Source organism: Phlebotomus argentipes, unplaced genomic scaffold (assembly GCF_947086385.1).
Source record: "Phlebotomus argentipes unplaced genomic scaffold, Phlebotomus argentipes genome assembly contig_2, whole genome shotgun sequence".
NCBI lineage: Eukaryota > Metazoa > Arthropoda > Insecta > Diptera > Psychodidae > Phlebotomus > Phlebotomus argentipes.
Window position 1 is genome coordinate 10463566 of NW_026776162.1, and position 23669 is coordinate 10487234.

The window sequence follows — 23669 nt, forward strand, 5'->3', positions numbered from 1 at the left end:
TTCATTTATCAAGCATTATCGACGCTTTTGAAGCTCTTTAAAAGCTCCATAAACAGATTTTACAGGTGTTTCTGTGGTAATTTGGTGAGAAAAACGAACTCTAAAATTATTAAAATAATTTCAACTGTCAAGAAATTACCATTTTCTTCGTGGAATTTGCTTATAAATGCATGAAAATTGCAAAGAACATCTGAAATTATTCTTTTCAATAGATTTTATTTTATTCTTCTCGCCAATTTCTTCCACATTTCTTTCAGCTAAAAGGAAAATCGATTAATGAACTTCTGTGTTATTTCCAAATCATTCCACGTGAACAAGTGAAAACCAGAGATTTCTTCTGGAAATTCCTTCAAAATCTCCTTCACCCAATTTTCTGTAATACCCAAAATTACTTCTTGAAAAGCATCATTATTTTCTCTGTGTTGCTTTAACTTCAGCCAAATATCCTCATCGAGAACAATCCTGCCGAGCCTTGAAATTGCGATTAGGGACTCAAAAGACACCGGAATAAAGAGACCAGGATGAAAAGTGACTTTGATTCCAATTGAGCGGCATTTTCCAATGAAATCAATGACTTTTGCGGCAGAGAAATTCCACTGAGTGATGATTAAATCCGCTCCAGCGTCGACTTTCTCTTTCAATCGCTGCAAATCATCTTCAAGCGATGTGGCGAGGAAATGCCCATCAGGATATCCGGCCACGGCGATTGTCGCGTCTGGACGATTGCTTCGTAGCCATTTCACCAACTCAGCGGCATATCGAAACTCCGGAAAGTCATTAGCAGCGTCTAAAGAATCTGCTGAAAGAATTGTTTTTAGTTATCTGGCAGGAAAACTGATGAAAAAGCATTCTTACTGCCTTGATGAGCGAAAAAGCTGTGCAAATTCTCATTTTGAGTGATTCCCATCAAATCTCCCGAAGTCATCTTGAAGCATGTGAGATGAGAAAGAACAGGGAAACTATTCCGAAGCTCTCTTGCCATTTCCAGCGCTGGGCAAACTTCAGGATTGCGTCGAAAAGCCACGAGATTATTGTCTGCAATCCACGTGATGCTGGCGAAAAGCGGCGGAGGACGCAAAGAGGTTAAATTCAGCGGTGGATCCGAAGGTGTGACTTGAATAGTGTAGAACAGTTGCTTCTTTGAGATCTTCTCTCTAATCAATTCCATAAGATTTCTGCTTGAGTTTCCAAAAGGAGAATTTTCTTCATGCATTTTGTGCAATTTTCACTAAACGATATAATGAACAGTTGTGATTAGACGTCAATAGAAACTTCAAATGGATCAAAGTTAGCAGAAAATGAGATCATCCAAGAGTTTGTTACTCTGACAAAATTGTACATTACACTTATTAAAGCTTATTAAACACCCTGTGGACGATATCAACTCTCGGTCAAGCACTTCAAGGTTCATGAGCAAACATTCCAACGGTGTTTGTGAGCGAGTGATAAGAAAGAAGACCTCTAAAATCGTATAATTACTTTAATGTCTCACTTCTCCTGTCTCTCGTGAAAATATTTACAACAATCTCTCTCCGCGCATTAAACTCCATTACATTTTTTTTCATACATCTTCCCTCAATTGGGATAATTTGGGGTGAAAGAATTACACTTAAACACACGCTTTTTCTGTCTTAAATCTCAAGTTGAGGGTGGAAAAGAAACACAACTTGAGGAATCAAATAAGTGCACAACTCTCAAAGTCGCGTCTATCAAAGAAAAAAAAAAACGTTTACAACCACACTTGAAGGAGTTTGTGGAATTTACTACCTATCAAATGTTGTTTTTTTTCGGGGAGAGACTCACAACTTGTACAAAAAAGATGTATTTTATAATAAGAAATTGAACTATCCACTTTGCTTACGTAAATCATTTTTTTTGTTTACTGGAAAAAGATCTCCCGCTCAAGGTGACTTTCTCCACTCTTTCATCGCTCACCCATATTAAATTAACTTATCATTTAATACAATTTAGTCGGTTAAATGTTTCCCCTCTCGCGCGCACGCCTACAATTAGTCATCTGGTTGTCATTTCTTCTTAATCCTCTGTCCAATCCATTCCAGTCCTTGATAGAGTCTGCCAAAGAGAAAGATAGAGGAGAGTAAGGATTAATGACAGTGAGAAGGAGTTAATTGTCCTTCGCGCGAAAGGCCAAACTCACTCACCCTTCGCCAGTGAGAGCGCAGCACGCCTGTATGTGCCATTGGTGCTTCTTGATGGACGTTAAATCCAATTGTCGGGATATTTCTGCGGCACTCATGGAGCCCTTTAAGTCTTGTTTATTCGCATAAACTAGTAAACTCGCCTTGGCCAAGTCCTCATGCTGCAGCATCCGGTACAGTTCCTCGCGCGTCACCGCCAGCCTTTCCCTATCTGTCGAGTCTATCACCATGATAATGAACTGAAAGGGCACAAAAGGGACGCTCTTAATTGATTCAGCCACCATGTGAGCCCTTAAATTCAGATTATCGCACTCTCGCTCTCACTCTCTATCAGTTCAGTGTGGATTAAAGTTTATTTGATTTATTGACAACCATTCAACAGCTTAATTAAAATTGATGAACAAGCCAGAGAACTTTCAAAATGCATTAAATTCTGTATAGAGAGATATTTATATCATTTTACACACGCGCGCACGTTGTGTAAATGGAAAACTCGTCAATGTGTAAACAGACTTTGTCGAATTACAAGATTAAATAATAACACAGCTGCCGTCTTATCTGACCTTTTCCACAAACTAAACTCTGCATGCTTTAAGGAACGTTGAGACACTATTTTCAAGGAGGAAACCTCATTCATTATGTAATTGCATAAAGTATTTAACACACAATAAACATTCTATATTTATAAACAATTAAAAAGACTGCAAATTGTTCTCAAGTCGAACATAATCAACTGCAAATACTTAAACTTTTCCCCCAAGAAGCTTAAGAAATCCAGAAAAACATCTTCATATTTCTTTAACGCTATTTTAATTATGTAATTATAAACAAAAATACCCTGAAAAGCGAAATATCGATCAATAATTTGTCTTAGAATGCCTTCAAAGTGTGATTTAAGAACTTTTTCCAATTTCTCAAGGATTTTCAGCTACTCTATTTCCCCCTTGACTATTTCATTAACATTGATTTGATCAGTTCTCCTCATCGATGCTCTTAATAAACAGCACACAAAGCATTTGCGTCTTATCAGCTGACATTTTCATCCATTGGCATTTCAATTTGCCTATCGAAATCAATAGAATAATTTTGCATATCATCGCCACAAAGTCTTCTCCGTCAGACGCATAGCAATTAAAACATTGACAATTCGCTTAATTATCCTGCTTTAAATATGTAGAATCTGCTCGGTTGCAGAGCACCAACAGCGTCATTCTCACCTCTGTGTTTGTATAGTACGTGCTCCAGGCCGCCCGAAGACTCTGCTGGCCGCCTAAATCCCACACGATAAAGTGAATATTCCTAAAAACGACCTGCGGAAGGTGAGAAAGAGAGACATTTTACAGCAACCAAAGAAAAAAAAACAACGTGTTAAATTTTACAGTCGTCAAATGGATGAGGAAACAAACCTCTTCGACATTGGATCCAATCGTTGGACTCGTATGAACGACTTCATTCATTAGATATTGATAGAGGATGGTCGTTTTACCCGCATTATCCAGGCCAACCATTACTAATTTGTGTTCTGAAAAGACACGAGAGAGAGAGAAAGAGTGAGTGAATTGAGAGCAGAGGGACGCAATAATGGTGGGTAAATTTTATTGTTTTTATCTGATTAAAATATATAGCACATATCTGATCATTTGGAATTCCTCAAGCATGCCGAAAGCCTTTTTCTTCTCCCACACCCAGGAAATCATTCCTCGCTTTTGCCTCTTTCTCTCTTCCCAACAAATACTCACTTAAATATTGATAAAAAATTTCTCAGAGGCCCAGCAAATGATTCACGACTCGACTTCTCACGTTTTTTCCCACACGCTTGAACATTTCGCAAGGTCAAGAGAGATTGCAAGGTATTTAAGTGCCCTCAAGTTCACACTTAAGCCAACTTCTTCAGACAGAAAATCAAATAGAGAACAGAAATCATTCTTAGAGCGAATGAGAGAGAGAGAGTGAATGCATTCTCATTCCCTTTCTTTGAATGGTGTTTAAAATTGTAGAAGAAAAGAGTGATTAAATACGTAAAGTAGTTCAGTTAATTTCATTTCATATACTACAAAAGGGAGTGCAATTATAAACCCTAATCCTGTTATTTAGATCGCTTTTTCACTCAAATTTATTCAAATGATTCAACTTTAAATTAATATCTTCAAATCTCTAATTAAGATCCAACAAAATGCAAAGGAAGTCAAGAAACTTGGCTGCAAATTTAGGACAAAAACATTTTGATCAGTAAAAAAGAGTCAGAATTGTCAATAAATTAAAATTCTATTGACATTGTTTGGAAAGAATAATGAAAAAAAAAATTGCATTGTTCAATATAAGATTTCTGAAACACACAAGAAAACAGCTAAAAACAATTTTCTTCACCTATATTTTCCAATACATTTGCTGTAGAATTTAAATATTATCATTCTCATTATGCATTTTACACTTCCACATGTTGTTTAGCTTTCTCAATGCGGAGCAACACAACATGCTACACTTCCTCCTCAACACTTCTTTCTTTCCAAACCCACCCACTTTCCCATGGCATTGACTTTTTGGCGAAAAAGCCCTCGTGCGACGCGTGATTGGAATATAATTTTTCGCGATATCACGAGTAAAATATACTGCATTTCTCTACGCTATCCAAAAAATCTCATGCACTCGAGAGACATTATTTTTTTCGCCTCTTAAATATGCAAATCATCAACTCAAGGCTTCATTTTTCTGACCCAAAAACTCGCCACTCTTTTTGGCCTCGACGCCCACATTTTATCCGCATTTGGTGCTCTACTACAATTAATTCTGGATATTTTTTTTTGTTTTGGAAATCTTCCAAATTAATGACACTCTGGAGATTGGGAGGGGAAAAACAGACAATTTTTTCCCTCTTTTTCCTCCTCTTTAAATCAAATTATTATGTGGCGACAATGCTTTAACAGCAGTTGGGAATAAACTTGTGCAAACTCTCGGCAAAATACTCTCAAGAGAGTGAGAGAGAGGAGAGACTGGAAAAATACCCAAAAAGCATTTTTGTGCCTCGCGAGAAAGCGTTTTTATCGCTCTTCAACAGTGCAAAAGAAGCGCCAAAAGAACCTCCAAAATTGCTCAGCAGGTGAAATGAAGAGCATCTTCTCAGCCGGCCAATCTCTTGACCTCTCTTGGGCGCACCTGACAAAATTGCTCTCAATTGCCAGCAGATGTTCTTCCCTATGAGCGTTCATGAACTTGGCATCTCCTCTAATTCAATTACCACCGCAGATTTTTTTGAAACTATGCACACGATTCAGCGGCAATTAGCGCAATTTATTTCCCTCCAAATGTGGACACACATAACTCAATTAGCACACGCTTTACTTTGACCCGAAGACGCAAAGGCGACCGAAAATTAATCAATTACACTTATCGTTGTCACTTCTTTAGCATGATTTCCGTTACGTGATTTGTAATTTGAGGAATTTTCTCGAAGGAAATTTCATAAATATTCATCAAGAAGTGTCGCAGAATTTTTCTACATGAAAACCACTTCAAAGTTAGCTTAGAATTTCTCTACCAGATCACACGGTTTTCCAGTCAAATTTCCCCACAACTCTTCAGTCATTTCTCTTATCATTTTGTGTTGATACTGAGTGTTCCTTCCTAATTTATTAGACTGTGTTTTCCACCCAGTGATAAATTAGTCACATTCCGCGAAGAAACGCACTGCGGATTTCTCACAGACAGTCAAAATAAGAAGCTCATACGGGTGGAAAATTGTTAAATACCCAGCAGTTGAGTGATAAAATCTCTATAATCTGTTGTAAAGCAATTTAGAGCAAAAATATCTTGTAACTGAATAAGAATTAAGCCTTGAAATTTTCCCACAAACCCAATTTAATTGATTGATTGATTGATTACCAAACAATCACTATACCACGCCCCGCCTACTCAAAAGCTCCGCCCCTTGTGTATGAAATTGCCTGGAAACTTTCGTGAAACATTTCGGAAAAGTCTGTATTTCACATGCAATTTATTGTTTGTTGACGCCCAAGTGAGACTCAGACAATGAGCGTGGAGAATCCGAAGAGAAATGAACAGTTGGGAGTGAAAAATCTTCACACGCTCTACCAGAGGCAATTCTTCTGCCTCTCAGAGTGTGAATTGGTTAATAAATAGACTGGCTTCTTGGCAAAAACTGCTTCTGTTGCACTTTATGTGTGCCACATTGAGAGGCGCATACTTTGTTGATGGCGAATCATCAGCCTTGCCGTCAAAATACTGTCTTCTGGGGCTCTGTGTAGGCTCTGGTCAGGATATGGGGGTGTCTTGGGACTTCCTGGGAGTGTGTGGATGTCACTGTCTTGCTTACTGGAGCGGGAAATTGGGTGGAAATCAGAGAGAAATTGCAACAAGGCCTTCCCGCCCAAAGGCTGACTGTCTTGGTGTCCCCTGAGCGAGCAAATTGCTTGCCAATTACTGGCCTCTGGCCAGCGAAACGCACGGCAATAAAAATTGAGAGCGAGACCCAAGAGATTGGCTATTAGAAAGTGTTTCTTTGGAGCGCCTCTGGAATGCGCGCCTGACAACTCACCTTCGTTCCCGAAGAGACTCCACAGTTTCGCAAAGAGGAGCCCCATGGTGCACTGCTGGGCCTCCGCTTCCACCCGCTGGTGCTGTGGCACGTGAAAAATGCTCGGATTGTCCGGGGAAAAGGGTGTCTTTCTCTAGGAAAAACCACCACCAAAATGCATCACTTTTTTGACAACACCAACAATGGTCACACAACAGATTTTCCGCGAACACGCACGGAAATCAGGACGCACAACACATCTGTGACACGTCACTGGCACTGCGGAGAGTCCCTTTGTGTCCCTATCACTGTTTCACGCTGGGAAAGCTAATTAAATTTATCAATTATTGAGGAGGCAAAAGTTTCTTGAGAAAATTTTCACTCTCATCGAAATGACACGGGGAGTTTTCGAACTCGAAAAAGGGTTGCAAGAGTTTTTCGGGGTTGCCAAGTGCAAGTGTCAACTCGCTGTCAGCTGCCATGTGGGCATGTCAACAAGTTTCTTGTTTTGATTGAGGAAAAGCGTGAAAATCTCAGAGAAAATAGTGCACAAATATTCGGAAAATGGTGAGAAATTGTCTATCAAACACAACTTCACAGTTTTAAATCATTGTCTCATGGAATTCTCATATTTCCCACTCAGGATTCTGACTTGTTCTTTGTGGACACCAAAGGAGAGAAACCGGAACAGAAAAAGCGCTCAAAAGACAGGAAGATCGTGAAAAACTCCCACGAAAATGTCGTGGTAGAGCATAAAGAGAAGCCTTTCGGGAAGTTCAGGCACAGAGGCAAGAAATCCGGGCAGAAGAGGAAGTTTCCCGGACCGGCGCCCATTGATCCGGAAGCCTTGAGTCGCCACTCTCGCGGCTCCGGAGCGGACGCCTCGGGCGTGGAGACATCCATCCACAAGGCCAAGCTGCGCAGGAAAGAGATCTACTACGAATTCGCTTCGGAACAGGCTGCGCGAGCGGAAATTCTGCTCCCGGAGACAGAAGGCTTCATTGAGCCTGACGAGGACGAGGAGACGGCTGAATACACCCAGGATGAGATTGTGCAGCACGTGGACATCACGGCGGCGACGAAATCTTTTGAGCTGAAGCTGGATTTCGGCTCGTATCGCATGAAGTACACGCGCAACGGCAGGCATTTGCTGCTGGGCGGGCGGAAAGGCCACGTTGCGGCGATGGATTGGGTACGGAAGGGACTGCACTGCGAGACTAACGTGATGGAGGAGATAGTGGACGTCTCATGGCTGCATCTGGAAACGATGTTCGCCGCGGCGCAGCGCCAGTGGGTGCATTTCTACGACAAGAAGGGCACAGAATTGCACTGCGTGAAGCAGTTGCATCGCGTCAACCGGATGGAATTCCTGCCGTATCACTTCCTCCTGGCCACAGTCTCTGACGTGGGCTTCCTGGCGTGGCTGGACGTGTCCGTGGGAGAGATTGTGGGCAAGTACCAGTCGAATGTGGGACGAATTCGCTCGGTGTGTCAGAATCCATACAACGCTCTGATGTGCTTGGGCGGCTCGAAGGGCGTTGTGAGTATGTGGGCGCCTTCGCAGCAGCAGCCCGTGGCCAAGATGCTGTGCCATCCCGCCCCCATCACCGCCATCGCGGCGGACAGCACGGGGCAGCAGCTGATCACCGCCGGCCTAGACAGGAGCGTCAAAGTGTGGGATCTTCGACAGCTCGCCGGTCCGCTGCACATTTACAAGACGCGCACGGCCGTGGAGGAGCTGGCAGTGTCCCAGCGCGGCCTCCTGGGCTTCGCCATGGGCAATGTGGTGGAGATTTACCGGAAGCCCTCTACGCTGACCAATGCAGCGCCTTATCTTCGCCAGCGCGCCGACGGACGCGTGACGGGGATGCAATTCTGTCCCTTCGAGGACGTCCTAGGCGTGTCCACGGAGAAGGGCTTCACCTCACTCCTCGTGCCGGGCTCTGGGGAGCCCAACTTCGACGCCCGCGAGGCGAATCCCTTCATGAGCCTGTCGCAGCGCCGAGAGTACGAAGTCCATGCGTTGCTGGAGAAAATCCCCATGGAATTGATCGGTCTGGATCCCAGTAAGATAGCCGAGGTAGACGTGCCGACGCTCAGGGAGAGAGTGGAGGCCAAGCGAAAGATGATGCTGATGAAGGCGCCCAAGATCAACTTTGAGCCGCGGCGCAAGGCCAAAGGCAAGGGCGGTTCGGCGCAGAAGGCGCGCAACAAGCAAATTGTCCGCGAGACGAAGATCCAGGAGTTCAGGAAGGACGTGGAGAGCGTCAAGGAGACGATCGTGGGCGAAGCTGGCACCTCTAAGGATTTCATTCCGCTGGAGCAGAAGAGCAAGAGCGTCCTGGACAGATTCAGGCCCAAGAAGAAGAACCAGAATTAGAAGAATTGATAATAAAAGGTTCTCTTAACATTGGAAATGTGTCTTGGCTGAGTTTGTGGGGAAATTGCTTAGAGCGCTTTGCCTAGAGCTAGAGTTTGAGGCAGACATAATCCTCAAAGTTAATGACTTCTTAGCATTCTTAACTGTTTAACACCTTTCTTACCCTGAAAAGTATGATTTATTGCTGCTTCTTGTCAATTTCGTCGTCCTTTTGGGCAGTAAAACAACACGTTTACTTGAGACTCGTTATTAGTTTTTATTTATCTCAATTATCAAAATGATGAAATTTCTATATAAAGGTTATTCATCGTGTGTCGTGTAGTAAAATATTAGAAATTTTTATATATTGATACTTTTCCTTCATAAATATTTCATTATTAAATCGTCGCAGACGAAGAAAATCCACCAAAGTCACAATGTTTTACGGAGGAGTAACTTAATCATGATCTTCAGGATGAGAAACCATTTGGAATTCAGGTGTGATTCTAGGAAAATATTGACCTGAAGACTAGACAATGGAAGGGATTCTTTCTTCTTGGACTGTGGTCTGGACTTTCAGCGCCTCGAGTCATTGCATTGAATCGTTAAAAGTGTCAGTTAGAAAAAGATTACTTTCGCAAAATAGAGAGAGAGAGACAAACGATAATTAGTATATCTTTCGTTCACTTTCTGGAATACGTGTTATGCAAAATACACCTCAAATCTTCCACTTTTACACAAAATTGGTCATTTTCCTGCTATTTTCTTTCTTTTCTGCATGACTCTCTCTTGACATTGTAAATTTATATTTTACTTGTTTCATCAAAATATACAAATTGGTTTTTATCCTATTGATTTATTCTTTTAGAATATCCCTTTCACTTCATTCTTCACTGTGGAATTATATGTTTGCTTGCGTGAAGTTTAAAGATTGCAAAACAATAAAAACACACACAAAAGTAAAAAAAAAAATTTGCAGTAGAAATAAAAACCCATAATTTCTTTTTCAATTAAAAAAGATTATAAAATAAAATTGATGGACAAACCGAGCAACAAATTAATCACAGCATTAATTCTTTCGTTCCTTTTGCGGCATTTTTTCCTCCCTCTTTTCCATCTGCATGGCAAGAAAATTCATGTGCGAAGGAAGATTTCTCTTTTTTCTCTACGAAAAATTTGCAATTTCATATATATATATATATCTTCGCTTTAAAACGCGCTTTCACACAATAAGAGAGGTACGAATATATATTTTTTTTAGTCAGAATGTATAAAAAGTACTGAAATACAGCGAATATAGTTTCATGCTTTTCCTACTCAGCAATGAGATTAATGCAAATTGCCTTAAATACTACGGAGACTAAATTTGCGGTAAATCCTTGTCGCCAAATCGCGCCCAAAATGAATACTGTGCTTCGGCTGCGCAAAAAAGGGTTTACGAGTTGGACGACGAGGCCGCCGTCGTGGGCCAGGCGATCTTCGCGTCGATGCGCTTGTAGGCCAACATCCAGTGCTTCCCGCGAGCCGCCAATCTGGCGTCTTGCGGACACTCTGACTCCATCAGGAGAGTCTCTGCGGAGGAAATCACAGTTAAAACAGCGAAAACATTTAGTAATGCACTTCCTCGCCAACTCACCTTCGCCGTCGACCAGCTTGAAGAGCCCGTAATCCTGCGGATTGGTGATCCTCGCCTTATGCGCAATGATGCGACACACTTCTTTGGTGGTTGTGTGAGGACGAACGGGCAGCGTCCTCGTCTGCAGAGATCCATTGTACTCATCCGGAATGATGACACGCAGCACGGACGAGCACGCGGGCATGGCGGAGGATCTCCACTGCAAGGAAGAGAAAAATTAACCCTCCGTTGCACACCAAAAAGTCGAACAAACTCACGTCGATCGTTCCGCACATCTCGTTCTGGCTGTCCTTGAACGTCTTAAGTACGTGCGCCGCGCTGCAGAGCGCCGTGAGATAGTAGCCCGCCTCGCCGCTGAGCAGCGACGGTTGCAGGAGGCCCCACATGAACTCCGCCTCGATCTCGGCGCCCACGAAGCCACTCTTGGCCACCACGTACACCAAGATGGGCAGGAAGTCGTCGGCGCACAACGCGCTGCTCTTCGGCGATCCCGTGGCCTCGAAGATCGCCGACACGGCGGCCAGCAGGTAGTCCAGCTTTTCCAGCGGCTGCTCCGCCTCCTGCAGGCGCTGCAGGATCATCGCGATGTAGCGCATGGAGGCTTCCGACGGCGGCGAGATCTCCTTGCGGATGCCCATGTCGATAGCGCTCTTGCCACTGGCGAAGCGCACATTCTCCACCAGCAGCTGGATGTCGCGGGAGCGCATGTAGTACTCCACGAAGCGTCCGTAGAGATGCTCGCGCAGCGGCAGCACCACGAGGCGCTGCATTACGCCCTCAAGGATGGTGTCGAGGTTGAGAAACTCGTCGGGCTTCAGGCGCGAGCAGGCGCGCTGCACTTCCAGCTGGAAGTCACCCTCGCCATGCTTCACCAGGTAATTCTTCATGCCACTCATGAACTGCCGCATGTTGCGCATCACAATTTGCGGCGCCGCCTCGCGCGATTCTTTGGTGCAGCAGATGAAGTTCTCGATGTTGCGCGCGAAGGTCGAAGTGGGATCATTGGCCAGGCTCATGGCGTACGCGCCCACGGACTCTCCAGGGCCTCCGGAAGTGGTCTTGTTCCGCGGGTGACCTGCAAAGGCAAGAAAAAACCCACATTTAGCCATCATTGCTGAAGATCATCGTTAGAAAACCATGCACATTCAATTTCCCAAAATATTTAGAGATCTTAAACAATTGATAGATAATGACCTTTTTAATGCTGATAAAATGATTTGAGAAAAATACCGGAAAGACACAAATTCAAAACCTTAGAATTTTCCTTTGACAACCAGAGAATTTCCTTAATTAAAACTAATGAAACGACCAAGTGAAATGCGTTAGAGAATGGAGAATGAATGATGGAAAATGCGCCGAAAAGTCAGTTTGTAGTAATAAAAGCAAGTACCACGGAAAAGTTCCTTGAACTTCTTCAGTTTCTCTGACAATTTGCAGCTGAACTTCTCCTTCAGCCACGCCTTGAAGCGCTCCATAGCGGTGGGATTCAGCGGATCCTTTCCTTTGGGCACATTTCTGAACTTGCGCGACATCTTGCCATGACTGAAGCCACAATAGCCCTGATGGACAACGATGTGATCGAGATTGATGAGAATGCTGCCGCTGTCGCTGAGTCCGAAGCCCAATTCGATATCCTTAGCCGTGAGATCCTTCTTCACCAGGCGATTAATGGCGCATGGAAAGCCGCTGGATTGGTGAAAGACCACAGGAACGACCAATCTGGCCTTGCTGAAGTGCTCCTTCTGAGCTGAAATGCTGTTCTGAATGGACAGAAGCTGCTCAAGGCGATAACGCTCGATGGCGTCGACATCGTCAAGCTCACCCTCAAGATCATATTCTTCATCATATCCAGTGACAGCGCTGCACGTGGGCTTGTGCGCGCTCTCCACCACGCCGAACGCCTTCTCGTCCAGGCTGCGGTCGATGGGATAGCCCAGCGTGCAGCTGTCCTCGAACAGATCGCTGGAGTAGTTCAGGCGATCGTCCACAAAGGGCTGATCGGCGCCCGCGAACACGCCATCCTCGTCCGTGTCCGAATCGTACAGCGTCAAATCCACCACGGACGGAGGCGCCTTGATGACCTCGAAGCCATCTAGATCCACATCCGAGTCCTCCTGCAGATCACTCACGATCACCTCCCAAATCCTCAGCATGTACACTTTCTGCGTCATGGGAATGCCTTCGATGTCCTCCGGCCATAAATATCCCCTGGACTCCCAAATGCGGCGATCAATGAGACTCGCCAGGCTCCCCACCTCGCGAATCCTGTTCGCCCTGATGCGACGTTCCACGCTGATGCGATCATACTTGCTGTCCTTGCGCAGGATCGACTTCAGCGGATGACTGCAGGACGGCCTGGGCTCGGCGCGCGCACTCTTCTCACACGGATTGAGGTCAAAAGTCACTGAATTGATGCTGCCACTCGCCTGGGCGGGACAATTAACTGGGCTCGCGCCTCTTTTTCGGTATAATCTGGTGAACCACTTCATGATTGATGGAAAAGCGATTTTTACCACGCAGCACAAATGTACGGAAATGAAAGTTTCTCATCGGCACACAAAGTCTCTCTGCCACCCAAAATCTCTCTCACTCCTCCACTCAAGATTGTCCGCCAAGTGCTTGCAAAATGCGCCACTTCGGATCAGTCATCGAGACTTGAGAAAAAGACCCCAAAGATAAGGACACCACAAAAACCATCTGACCACTGCCACTGATTCACTGTGAATAAGCTTTTGCCTAGCTCGTCGTTCAGTATTTCAAGACTTTGCCTCTCTCTCTCAGCCCAGTATGCATTATCAGGATTATCTCTCAGTCGCTCGCATTTTCCCACTCTCGTCGACTCTTCGACGATCATATTGTCGCATTCCAAGTATTCTCTATCCCTTCCTGGACTCTTCTGGTCCAGGTCAGAAAATATTTGTCCACCAATGAACCAACAATAACACAAAACAGCGCCCAACAAATCTTCCTCTCTCTCTCACAACACAGTCATTTCGCATGCCAGGCAAAGAGAATCAATCTTATGTTATTTGTTGTCGAATCATAAGGTCATTATCTAACAAATTGTCATGAATCTCCCCATTAAACTTGATGGAGAGATTTTTCCCGCGCTCCCAATAAGTGTGCACTCGATGATGCCACTATCAATTCATATTACATCAGACTGGTCACACTTTGACTCTCTCTTCTCTGCGATCTCGCCGCCCGACAAACTAGGATAAATTCCCCGTCAAATGCGCTCTGCAATTTTGACCCACTTTGCGATTTTGAGCGCGCAATTCGCACTGGGAATGCGCGTCAACTTCCATCGAGGACAAGCAATCGAGACTCATCCTGCTTTCCGCATTTGATCGGGATTATTAGTGTCATTGAATGACTCATCGTGAGTGAGTGGAAGGCAAAAGGTGAGGACAAATTGTAGATTGCTCGATGATTAAGGATTGAACTAAAAATTCTATGAAATAAGTTTAAAAATAAACCATTCAGAACTGAATACGCGACAATAATTATCTCTCTGTCTTTGATTTCTAATTTCACATTTTCTTTAAGTGCATAAATCGACAGAATTGAATATAGATTTTCCCATAATCGATACGGTTAAGAAAATTTAACGTATTTGGCAAGGTTTTAGTGGAGAATCTCAATTAAGACTGTCAGCAAATTAAAGACGTGTTAAATGCCAGCAAAATCTTCGAATCTCACTTCTGATCACATTAAAGAGAATGATCAAAAAGCAAAGCTGTGCGCCGAAAGCAACCCGACCGAGCGGATAGTAAACAGTGTAAGAGACATCTTAACAGACATTATGAGCTGATCGAGAGGCATCAATGCAAGTTCCCATGATAAGCCACTCCACACACAATCCTTATCGCGTCGGAAGAATGCTTAGTAGTAATGAATGAGAGTGTCTCTCTCCTTTGCCGCGACGCATATTCAAAGTTCATCGCCGAAGCGCAATTCCGTGTGGCCAGACACAAGGAAGATCAACGTGTTTGCCTAACTGGCGAGTAGGCCCGGCACTCTGGCTCCACATAAAGATGATTTAGTCGTGTGTGACAAAGATACTCACAGAGAATCTCACGATCGCGGCAACTGCGACTGCGGAATATCGTGGCCACTTTGGCGGGCTGCTTCTCTCTTTGTGACGCATCCTCCACCAGGGTATCGTCCTCCTCGTGACCCAGAAGAGCGCGGCACTTGGACAGATGAATCGAGTCCGAAGCGTCTGTGTTGGCAATGAGAAGCGCTTGGTCAGAATGCAGTGGAAGCGATCAAGGGGGAGATATTAACATTAGCCTAGCTTCTTTCAATCACTCTTGGGGACATTTTGCCATGGAAACTTATACAATAGAGTTAGTAATTGATTAGAAGTTCATCATGAATCAATTTTCAAGCAAATTCTTACAATATTTCCCCACAAATGGATGAAAAATATGCATTTTAGAGGCTTTTTGGGGCTTCTAAAAGTGCTTTGGAAGCAATCAGGGCTGACTCACCGTCGTGCGGCAGGAAGGAGTCCCACTGTGAACTGTCCCAGGGCTCCGAGAAGACCGTCCCGTCGTCCGACTGGGCGCTGTCTGGACACAGCAGCGAAGACGTCGCGCCGCGCTCCACATTGTCATAGGCGGAGATGCGCTGTCGCCTGGTGATGGTGCCGTTGACCACGCTAGACTCCGGAGTGGGTGAAGAGCATCTGCAAGAGGATTGTCTGAAAATTTTCCGCACACTTATCGCCCCAATGTTTCTGCACAATTTCGGCAAGACTCTCTCTGGGCGAATTTTGGCGATAATTTGTCGTGCGTTCATGATAGATAGATTTGCATGCAATGCCGTTGAATGTATTTAAATATTTACGATCGAGAGGAAGAGGCGGAATTGAAAATATTTATTCTATTCACACTGTAAACAGAGATCTTTTAGGGCGCGCGAGCGTGTATGCATTTGGAAAAGGGTGGAAAATGGAAATATATAGGATTCCACGCGAGACAAGGAAAAAATAAACAATCCCAACTATTTCAGTAAACATTACCTTATCTGTTCTGGGAGATTCAATTCCGGCATCCGCGTCGCGATGATCTGATGAATGGTCAGTGGCCTGACTTTAGGCTCCTTCTGCACCTCCGGTGGCTTCGGCGGCTGCACTTGCGGCTGCGGCGGAACGCTGTCTCTCCTATAGCTCGTCCTCCAGTTGAGATCCGAGTCATAGTCGTTGTCATCAGCGTCATTGCCCACAAATTCCCAGCTGCTGTCCAGCGGCCAGGGATCCAGTCTTCCACGCGCCTTCCTGTTCCTCTTCTTCAGCTCGTCCAGCGATCCCGCCAGCGGATTTCGCTGCATGGCGTCTCCTGGCGGAATAATCGCCGCTAGAGCGCTGCGGAAGGGCCCTTTTGGCGGCTCCGAGAAGCGCTGGCTGCTGGGAATCTGAGAGCTTCTGTTGCTCCGCCGCGTGATGTTCTGCACCGAATCCACGGGTTCTGAGTAAAACGGGCTGCCTTGCTTGCTCCTGCCCGCAGGAGTCGCAGGATCTTCCAGCTTCGGCGGTGTGCTGGTCAGCACGAGACCCAATCGATTGCGCGGCTGCAGCATCGGATCAGCCTCGGGCGTTTGTGACTGAGTCTTGTGGTAGATCCCGAAACGCTGTGTTCCCTCCTTCGGATTGGCCAGATGCGCCACCAGGGAGTCATTCTCCAGGAAGCTCGTGCGCTCCGCAGACTCCTGCTGAGGACACAGAGGAGCCGCAGAGTCCGTCTCTGACGGCGGTTTGGGCGGGGAATTGTTCGACGAGGCGATAGATCCGGTGGGAGACAAGAGATTCCCATTCAAGGACGTCACGGTGGCTGCAAGGATGAGAAATCGGTCATTTTAAGGAACTAAACAAGTCAGAAATACAATTCTTACGCGTCTCCGCCAGGAGATCAGGCCTCTTGCCGTGACTCTCAGGCCTGAAGCTGGACATGTGCGATCCTCTGAGAAGATGCGGATTCCCATTGTTCTCCTGCGTCCAGATATCCTCGTAATCACTTATCTTGTCGCCCAAGGCACTCCTGCAGTAGATCGAGGGTGACTCCAGGATGTCCGACTCTTGGTAGTGCTTGGACTCCTTCTTGGCCTTGCTGCGGCGCATTCTCTGGCCATTCGGTGTCTCCGCTAGACTGGGCGACACGGCTTTCCGATTGCCACGCGCGGAGTCCCTGCTGAGATTGCTGAGCCACCTCTTGGAGTCCAGCGTCGACATGGCATCGCCGTTCTTGTGACACTCGCCCTCAGGCGACAGTCGCTTGGAGATTGTCTGGAACTGCAGCACGTCCTGCAAGAGAAACACCCGTCAATCCTCAATACCACAAAACCATAGAGACAAGGAAACACTCACGCTCGTCGTTGGGGAGGAAATCTCTACAATCTGCGGACTCTGCGCTTTGGCGCCGCTCTCCATGCTGAATGTGACTGTCGTGGTGACTGTGAAGTTGTTGGCCTGAGTCTCTAAGGTCGCCTGGTCAGGACTCACAGTCGCCACGGGCTTGGACCATCGCGGCGGTGGCGCTGGAGGCGTCCTCAGCGGCCCCAGATTCAGTGTGTTCGGCGGAGTTGGTCTGGGCGCCCGGATTTGGCCGCCGGGAAATGATTCCAATGCGAAAGCTCCGGTTTTCTCTCCTTGATCGATCAGCTCGGGCGTCCTGGCCATGGGAACTGGAGGTGTTCTCTTCAGCTGCGACTTAAATGTGCTCGTCTTGCCCACAATACCAGACCGACAAGACTCCACCGGTGACATGGTCAGCGCGACGCTGTCCACGGACTCGGGGCTCAAGAGTTGGTGGCCATTGCTGGGCGTAAAGCTGCTGAGACTAGAAGACGTGTCGGAAGGCGTTTCCACTTGACTGCCGGGACTGAGAATGGACGTCTTGAGTGGCTTCGGCGGGTGTTTCTGGCTCACGGACGAGCTGAACACAGTCACGCCCACGCCCGACGAGTCCGTGGCGGCCGACTTAGGATCCACTGGCGTTGACGCCTGACTGCCTGGCTTCGGGCTCGCCATTGGGTAGCGCCAAAACTCCTGGCCGAGCAGCGCCAGCGAGGACAGCTGCTGCCGATTCCGGGCCTCGCGCAGGGCGCGCGGCAGCATCAGCTGCACGGGCAGCTCGTCACAGCACTGCGCATAGTGCGCGATCAGGGCGGGAATTGAGTCGAACTTGAAGCGAGAGCTTTCCAGCGACAGCACTCCACTGTCCGACTGGATCAAGTAGTGCTCAATGTAGGGCCCAGTGTCCGGCGGAAGACGCACCGACACCGCCATGGTGTTGGCCTGACTTGAGCCGCGCACGACAAAGTTCTGCAAGAGACAAGATTCAAGGTTGTACTTCGTGGATAAAACAAATCCCATTAACTCAAAATCCCCACACAATTCTTCTTCCAAACCCTCCACATAAAAACACCCCCTCGAACAATTGCCTCGTGAGAGGATGAAAAATTGGAAAAGGGTTAAAAATACACCCCAGGAAGATTGGACTTCTTGTTCGGCTCTCCAATATCACCTGTTTTTTCAACAGCCAAGAGGGGACTTTCCGTCTCACTCGACTATTTATCTTGTGCACAAGTCAGACCCAGTGAAATAAATGGTGCGTGAATTTTTGTCATTAAAACCGAATTCCCCGACACTTTTGGCCCCTCCTCGACCAACTGACTTCTGTGGCTTCGCATGCACAATGGTAAAATGTCATGAGCGGAATTCCTGTGCAGCGAATGGCGCAATTTGACTTTTTCGCCAAGACTTTGTATCATTTTATTTGTAGTGAATTATGTGACGATTATTATTCAGTTGAATGTCGATTTGTCATCAATATTTCAACATTTAAATTAATCATTTTTAATTCAAAACCGTAAAAATCCCTTTGATTCACCAAGTTTAAGCTCAAACTCCATCCTATAATGTTAAATTAAGGCACACTTGAAGTCTCTTTAACAAGATTTCAACTCTTTCTCTCGGAGAACATTCATTTGTGTACATATACACGATATGTAATCCCGAGTCGTTGCACTTCCTGGAGCACGAACGAATACACAAGCAGGAAAATCCGATGGATACCTATGTATAATGAAAATTGGAAAGTTTCCACCCCATCAAAAGAATTTTAATAAGAGTGCAATGCACTCACGTTGCTCTAAAAAGTGCACGGCGAGCTTTCGTGCTTTGGAAGTATTCCAAACTACATACAATCGTGATTGGATTCACCATTCGACTTTTGGGTTCTCCGCCAGGCGAAAAGCTCTGCCCGCATCTGCTAATTTGCTCTCCTGAGCATGTCTTTTTTCCTAGGCGCGAGAGAGCATGAGGCTCACAGAATATTTAATACCGGGCGGTGGGTGGCACTTAATGGAGGCATTTGACAATATGTTTGCCGGGCCGAGAGGCAAAATGTATGCAGATTGGTAAACCGATGTAATCAGAGCTCCATGTTTTCACGATAATCCAATTCTCCCCCCATCGGCGCAAGTGTGATCAGAATTGTAAATTTTCACTCTTGGTTTTTGTGTGACGCAAAATGAAATATCATGTGAAGCCTCAAATGAAGAGCGCCTCTTTTTCAGCCTGACTTTCCTCACAATACCACACACTAATGGATTCATTTCCCCAACTCTCACTCTCTCTCTGTCCACCGTTTGTTCTGCTCTTCCACGTGAATTAACACACCGCACGCAGAGTTTTCAATCCTGGGACAATTTGCTAAATGTCGAGGATTCACCGGGAGGAAAGCCAGTGATTATTCTGAAACAAGTATTTTATTCCCCGAGTGAGAGAGAGTAAAATTTTATGTTTATTGCCTTCTGGTCGCTTTTCATATGCTCCATTTCATTTACGATCGCTATTCAAGCGACGGAGAATCATCAGGTCTTTTCCCGCGTTGAAATGGACTTTTTATGGGAATTATTATACTTATATGCCCGGATATCAACTTGCTGGCCATTTGGTCAATCGCACAGAATCTCAGCACTCAATCGTCCAATGACTTCTTCAGCCAAAATAACTATTAAGGGATGAATGAGTGTCATTTGACACAGGAATATTATCTTGAGTGGCAAATTTTGGAAAAAGTTTTACAACAAATATTAAGAAAAGAAGTGAATTTTAGTGTGTAATTCAACACACAGTTCATAATATTCCTAGAAGATTTTATTTTTGATTTTATTCGATCCTCAGAAGCATGCATTGAATAGCCAACAGACGCTCAGTAAGCTATTAAAGCCAAAGTTTACTCGAGATTCAACCCTCTTCAGTCTGTCACTGACATAAACTCTTGCATTCAATATTAAGAGACGCATCAGATATCAAATAACTTACAGCCCTGATAAAATGCAAATTAATGCCACTCGAGTGAGTGCGGAATGCATGAATTTTCCCGTGAAAACTGAGCTCATAATCCCGGAAGGATTTTCAAGACAACTCTCGCTGAAGAATTAAACATTTCATTTTGCGCTAATTCTCCTCTTTTTGCACACCACTTTTTCGTGCCTGGAAAACGAGCAAGTCTGCTGCTGAATTCTCAGAATTCACTCAATTACAGTGTGCTTCTGACCACAAGAAAGCCAAGAAGAAGAGAAAAAGAAAAGAAAAGTGTGTGTGGAAAAGAAAGACGCATTAGTGGCTTGAGGAAATGTGATCTAGGATGGAGTGAGATTAACCACCCACTTGTAGTCGTGATAATGAGTAGAAAACACATTGGGAACGACCGAAAATGACGACGATGAGGGCAGGAGGAGGCGAAGAAAGGCAGTTTTTCTTTCCCCATTCCAACAAACATCGCGCGCATTTTTCCATCAGTCACATCTGTTTTGGAGGGCAATAATTTCTACGATTGTTGGCACCGCGCGTCGCTTGCATGGAACGTGATCAGAACTGCAATTCTCTGCCCAGCCAGAGAAGGAATAATAAGAGCTGTTCTGATGTCTCACACATTTAATAGTTTCCCCATGTTGCAACATTCCTTTTCTCTCTCTTGGCCTCTGTGATGTTTTGGCAGCACAATTAAAAAGCTCTCCATCGCTCTGGACGCGCGCATTCCCCAAAGAGACGATCTAATTAAGTGGAATGGAATTGAAATTGACACATGAATTTGAGAGTCTTCCCGCTGTTCCCCACACATTCCCCAATCATTACTGGCAATTAATGAAATATTAATGGATTTCAGGAGGGCCAAAACATGTGTCATTCGCCTGAATAATTCATTCAAGTTTTCCCTGGAATTTCACGTGGATTTTCCACTGAAAGGCATTATTTTATTCACACATAAAACACACACACACACACACACACGCGCAAAGCTTAATTGTGCCCCAAACCGCCGCCCTGAACACCATCGGAGTAATTTGAGGAGATGACTGTCGTTACCAATAATGTCGCTGCTCTCTGTGAGAATGTCGGCCCGAGAGGCATTCGCATAAAATAAATTCTTGGCATCATTCAGTCTGCAGATGACTAATGACGGCCTGTAATTCTCATGGAGAATCGCATGCGAATCCCGAGTCAAAAGTTGGTGATTCACATGAAGAATTCCCGAGCGAAACTTCAGAAGATTTCCTCATTTGCCAAATAGTTTTCCGCAGTGACGTCAGCGCCATCCCTTTACTTCTCTCTCCCTCTTTTGCTGTCTTTCCCGTATAATAAACTGTCGATAGGGAAAATATACACACAGGGAGACAATGTGGATTTAACATCACCCTCTGCTTTTCATCCCCTCTTGTAATTTGTGCCATGGAGGGATTATAAAATACACTGACAAGTGATTTCAGAGGGTGTTTTCTACCGTAGCAAAAATCCATCTCGCCTAGAGTGTCTCTCTCTAGCGCTCTAGCAAATAATTTTTCCAGCCTTTCACTGCTGGTTCAATTAATGTCCCAAAACTCGTTTCAAAACACCGCGCGATGGAAGCAAAAACAGGTGTAAATTAAGCACTTTCCCTCATGACCACTTTCTTTGCCTCTTGCAGATAAGTCGCATTTCTCTACCCGTAGAGAATTCCCCCCAAACAGCGGCTGCAGCAAGAGGGGCCAAAGATAGGGGCGATTTTGGGGGGTGTGAATATAAAAAATCACTTACTCCTTCCTCCTTGCCCTGGAGCAGATGCACCGCTCCGGCTCGCTGGATGCCGGGCAGGAACCACACGGGATGAGTGCGCAGGAGGCGCTCCACGAGGCCCAAGTCGCAGGGTGGGCTCGTGGAGCCGCCAGACGACTCCGAGGACGTCTCACCCTCGGCCAGGATGCCGCCATCTGAACTTGACACCAGCGATGTACGTGACTGCAAAGCAGAGAAGGGCGCATTAAAGGGACGTTAGCGTGCCGCTCGTTTTTTCATATTTATCTACGTTTGATTTCGCGCGATACTCAAGCGGTTGAAGCGCGTGAATTTGCCAAATCACTCAGAGCAAGGGGAAGATATTGTAGTCGAATGAGGTGCACAAACTCAGTAGATATCTTAGGAAGTTTGATTTTATTTTGAATGAATTAAAAGTCAATTTTACTGACTTTTTTCTTAGGTTTTACAGGAAATCCGTAGGAAATTCGCATGATTGTGAAATATCTGATAAAAACCCAATGAAATCTAGCATAACTTCAAAAATATAACTTTGAAATGTCAGAATATTGGTTCAATGACACTGATTTTCTGATAAAAAATCATTTTCTAACTTGATTTTTCATTGCTTAAACGATTTCTTAAAGAAATTCATCAATTCAGGCAATTCTTTCAGGCCTAGTTTTAAAGACAATGTGACTGTGATGAGTACTTGCCCGCCTTGACTGAAATGGTGAGGGAATTTATTCACTCAGAGAGCTGGAGTATCATTTTCCTGGCGGTCAGGAATTCACCTGCAAGTCACCCTGGTTCAGTGTCCGGAAGGAAAAACCTCAGCCTTAAATAGAATTTGCGCTGAATCATAAATCAACCCCTTCAGCAGTCTGCATAAAATCACCATAACTTCATTTACTGGTGAATCGCTCCATTGCTTGCGGGAGTGTTATATCAAATTCTCACGTCTCATTGCAATGGTTGATTTAATTATGCACTGAAAGTGGAGCTTTTGCTTCAACCCTCGCGCGCGCATTGGTCATGATTTTAAATTACATTTCTCTCGCATCAAAACTCCTCTTTTTTCGGGCAGAGACATTTGAATAGGTTGTGCGAAATGAAATCAAAATAAAAAGCCTCTTTCTCTCTCAGCCCTCGAGGCACTTTCAAGGGAAGCTGCTTTGCATTTCAGAGGCACCGGGAAAATTCCACGACACACACAAATGATTCTCTCTCGCCCTGCTTTTGGGGCGCGCTCAGAAGGAAAGGGAAAATTTGCGAAAAGTGAATTTTAAAATGCCCGTCGGTTATTCTGTGTGCACCCTTCAAAAGGCACTGCGAACCCCAAAAGGGTCAGTCAATGCCACAGAAGTTGTCTGGAAAGTTGAAGTTTTCCAAAACACTCTTCAATTCGCACTTTATTCTCTCTTTGTTTATGGGAATTGGAAGACAAATTCAATAAAACCAGAGTATTTTGCGCAATGATTGAAATTCACACTCATAAAACACACACACGGAACAGACGTGATAAAGTGTAAATGTCTCAATTTCCGTGGAATTGCGTGCCCCTCAACAAAAAAAACTTTTCTCACTATTTAAAATTCATTGCAATAAAACTCGCGATTAATTGATTTGTGTCTGCCAAAAGAGCCTCCGCTCTTGCACAATTTCCTTCACGAGGCCCTCAAGAGTGTCTCTCGAGAGTCTGGCCATTAAATTGAGACTATCGAGTGTGTTTGGCTCAATGAATTGTCCATAAAATGGTGAGTGATTCGATTTTCTCGCCTCTCTGATTTAATTACAAACCACACGAAAATTGCGAGAGACTCTTTTGGCTTTTGGCAATGTTTTTCGATTGAGAGAGAACAAAATTGTAAAAATTCCACCCGTTCAATTTGTCTGTCTCGAAAGATGAAGTTTCGGGG

General features: G+C 45.0%; 4 protein-coding genes across 15 annotated transcripts in view; 1 reads left to right on the forward strand and 3 right to left on the reverse strand.

Annotated features, from left to right (window-relative positions):
* Nucleotides 1-233: 233 nt before the first annotated feature.
* LOC132264730 (methylenetetrahydrofolate reductase (NADPH)-like) lies at nucleotides 234-1353 on the reverse strand. 2 transcript variants are annotated; one of them, XM_059765027.1, is made up of 2 exons: nucleotides 856-1353; nucleotides 234-796 (listed from the first exon to the last, which is right to left on the reverse strand). In XM_059765027.1, the coding sequence occupies exons 1-2, from the start codon at nucleotides 1211-1213 to the stop codon at nucleotides 258-260; spliced, it is 897 nt and encodes a 298-aa protein (XP_059621010.1). In that variant the 5' UTR covers nucleotides 1214-1353; the 3' UTR covers nucleotides 234-257. The 2 variants fall into 2 exon arrangements, with proteins under 2 accessions (XP_059621010.1, XP_059621009.1); XM_059765026.1 differs by having other exon boundaries at nucleotides 234-799.
* A 138-nt stretch (nucleotides 1354-1491) lies between these two features.
* LOC132265099 (ADP-ribosylation factor-like protein 5B) lies at nucleotides 1492-7086 on the reverse strand. Its single transcript, XM_059765584.1, has 5 exons — nucleotides 6712-7086; nucleotides 3566-3681; nucleotides 3377-3469; nucleotides 2163-2398; nucleotides 1492-2073 (listed from the first exon to the last, which is right to left on the reverse strand). Exons 1-5 carry the CDS (start codon nucleotides 6755-6757, stop codon nucleotides 2025-2027), a joined length of 540 nt encoding a protein of 179 aa, XP_059621567.1. The 5' UTR covers nucleotides 6758-7086; the 3' UTR covers nucleotides 1492-2024.
* Nucleotides 7087-7124: 38 nt separating this feature from the next.
* Nucleotides 7125-9107, forward strand: LOC132265095 (WD repeat-containing protein 46). Its single transcript, XM_059765580.1, has 2 exons — nucleotides 7125-7257; nucleotides 7334-9107. The coding sequence occupies exons 1-2, from the start codon at nucleotides 7255-7257 to the stop codon at nucleotides 9068-9070; spliced, it is 1740 nt and encodes a 579-aa protein (XP_059621563.1). The 5' UTR covers nucleotides 7125-7254; the 3' UTR covers nucleotides 9071-9107.
* A 169-nt stretch (nucleotides 9108-9276) lies between these two features.
* Nucleotides 9277-23669, reverse strand: part of LOC132265089 (protein sprint) — a 56342-nt gene continuing 41949 nt past the window's right edge. For 10 of the 11 annotated variants that reach the window (XM_059765567.1, XM_059765566.1, XM_059765565.1 and 7 more), the window contains 9 exons: nucleotides 21775-21975; nucleotides 17056-18012; nucleotides 16584-16992; nucleotides 15715-16522; nucleotides 15182-15378; nucleotides 14755-14910; nucleotides 10943-11760; nucleotides 10686-10884; nucleotides 9277-10621 (listed from right to left, as the gene is read on the reverse strand). In XM_059765567.1, coding sequence (XP_059621550.1) covers nucleotides 10485-10621; nucleotides 10686-10884; nucleotides 10943-11760; nucleotides 14755-14910; nucleotides 15182-15378; nucleotides 15715-16522; nucleotides 16584-16992; nucleotides 17056-18012; nucleotides 21775-21975 — 3882 coding nt within the window. In that variant the 3' untranslated portion in view covers nucleotides 9277-10484. The remainder of the gene's footprint in view (nucleotides 10622-10685; nucleotides 10885-10942; nucleotides 11761-14754; nucleotides 14911-15181; nucleotides 15379-15714; nucleotides 16523-16583; nucleotides 16993-17055; nucleotides 18013-21774; nucleotides 21976-23669) is intronic. The other variant, XM_059765561.1, reaches the window with a different exon arrangement.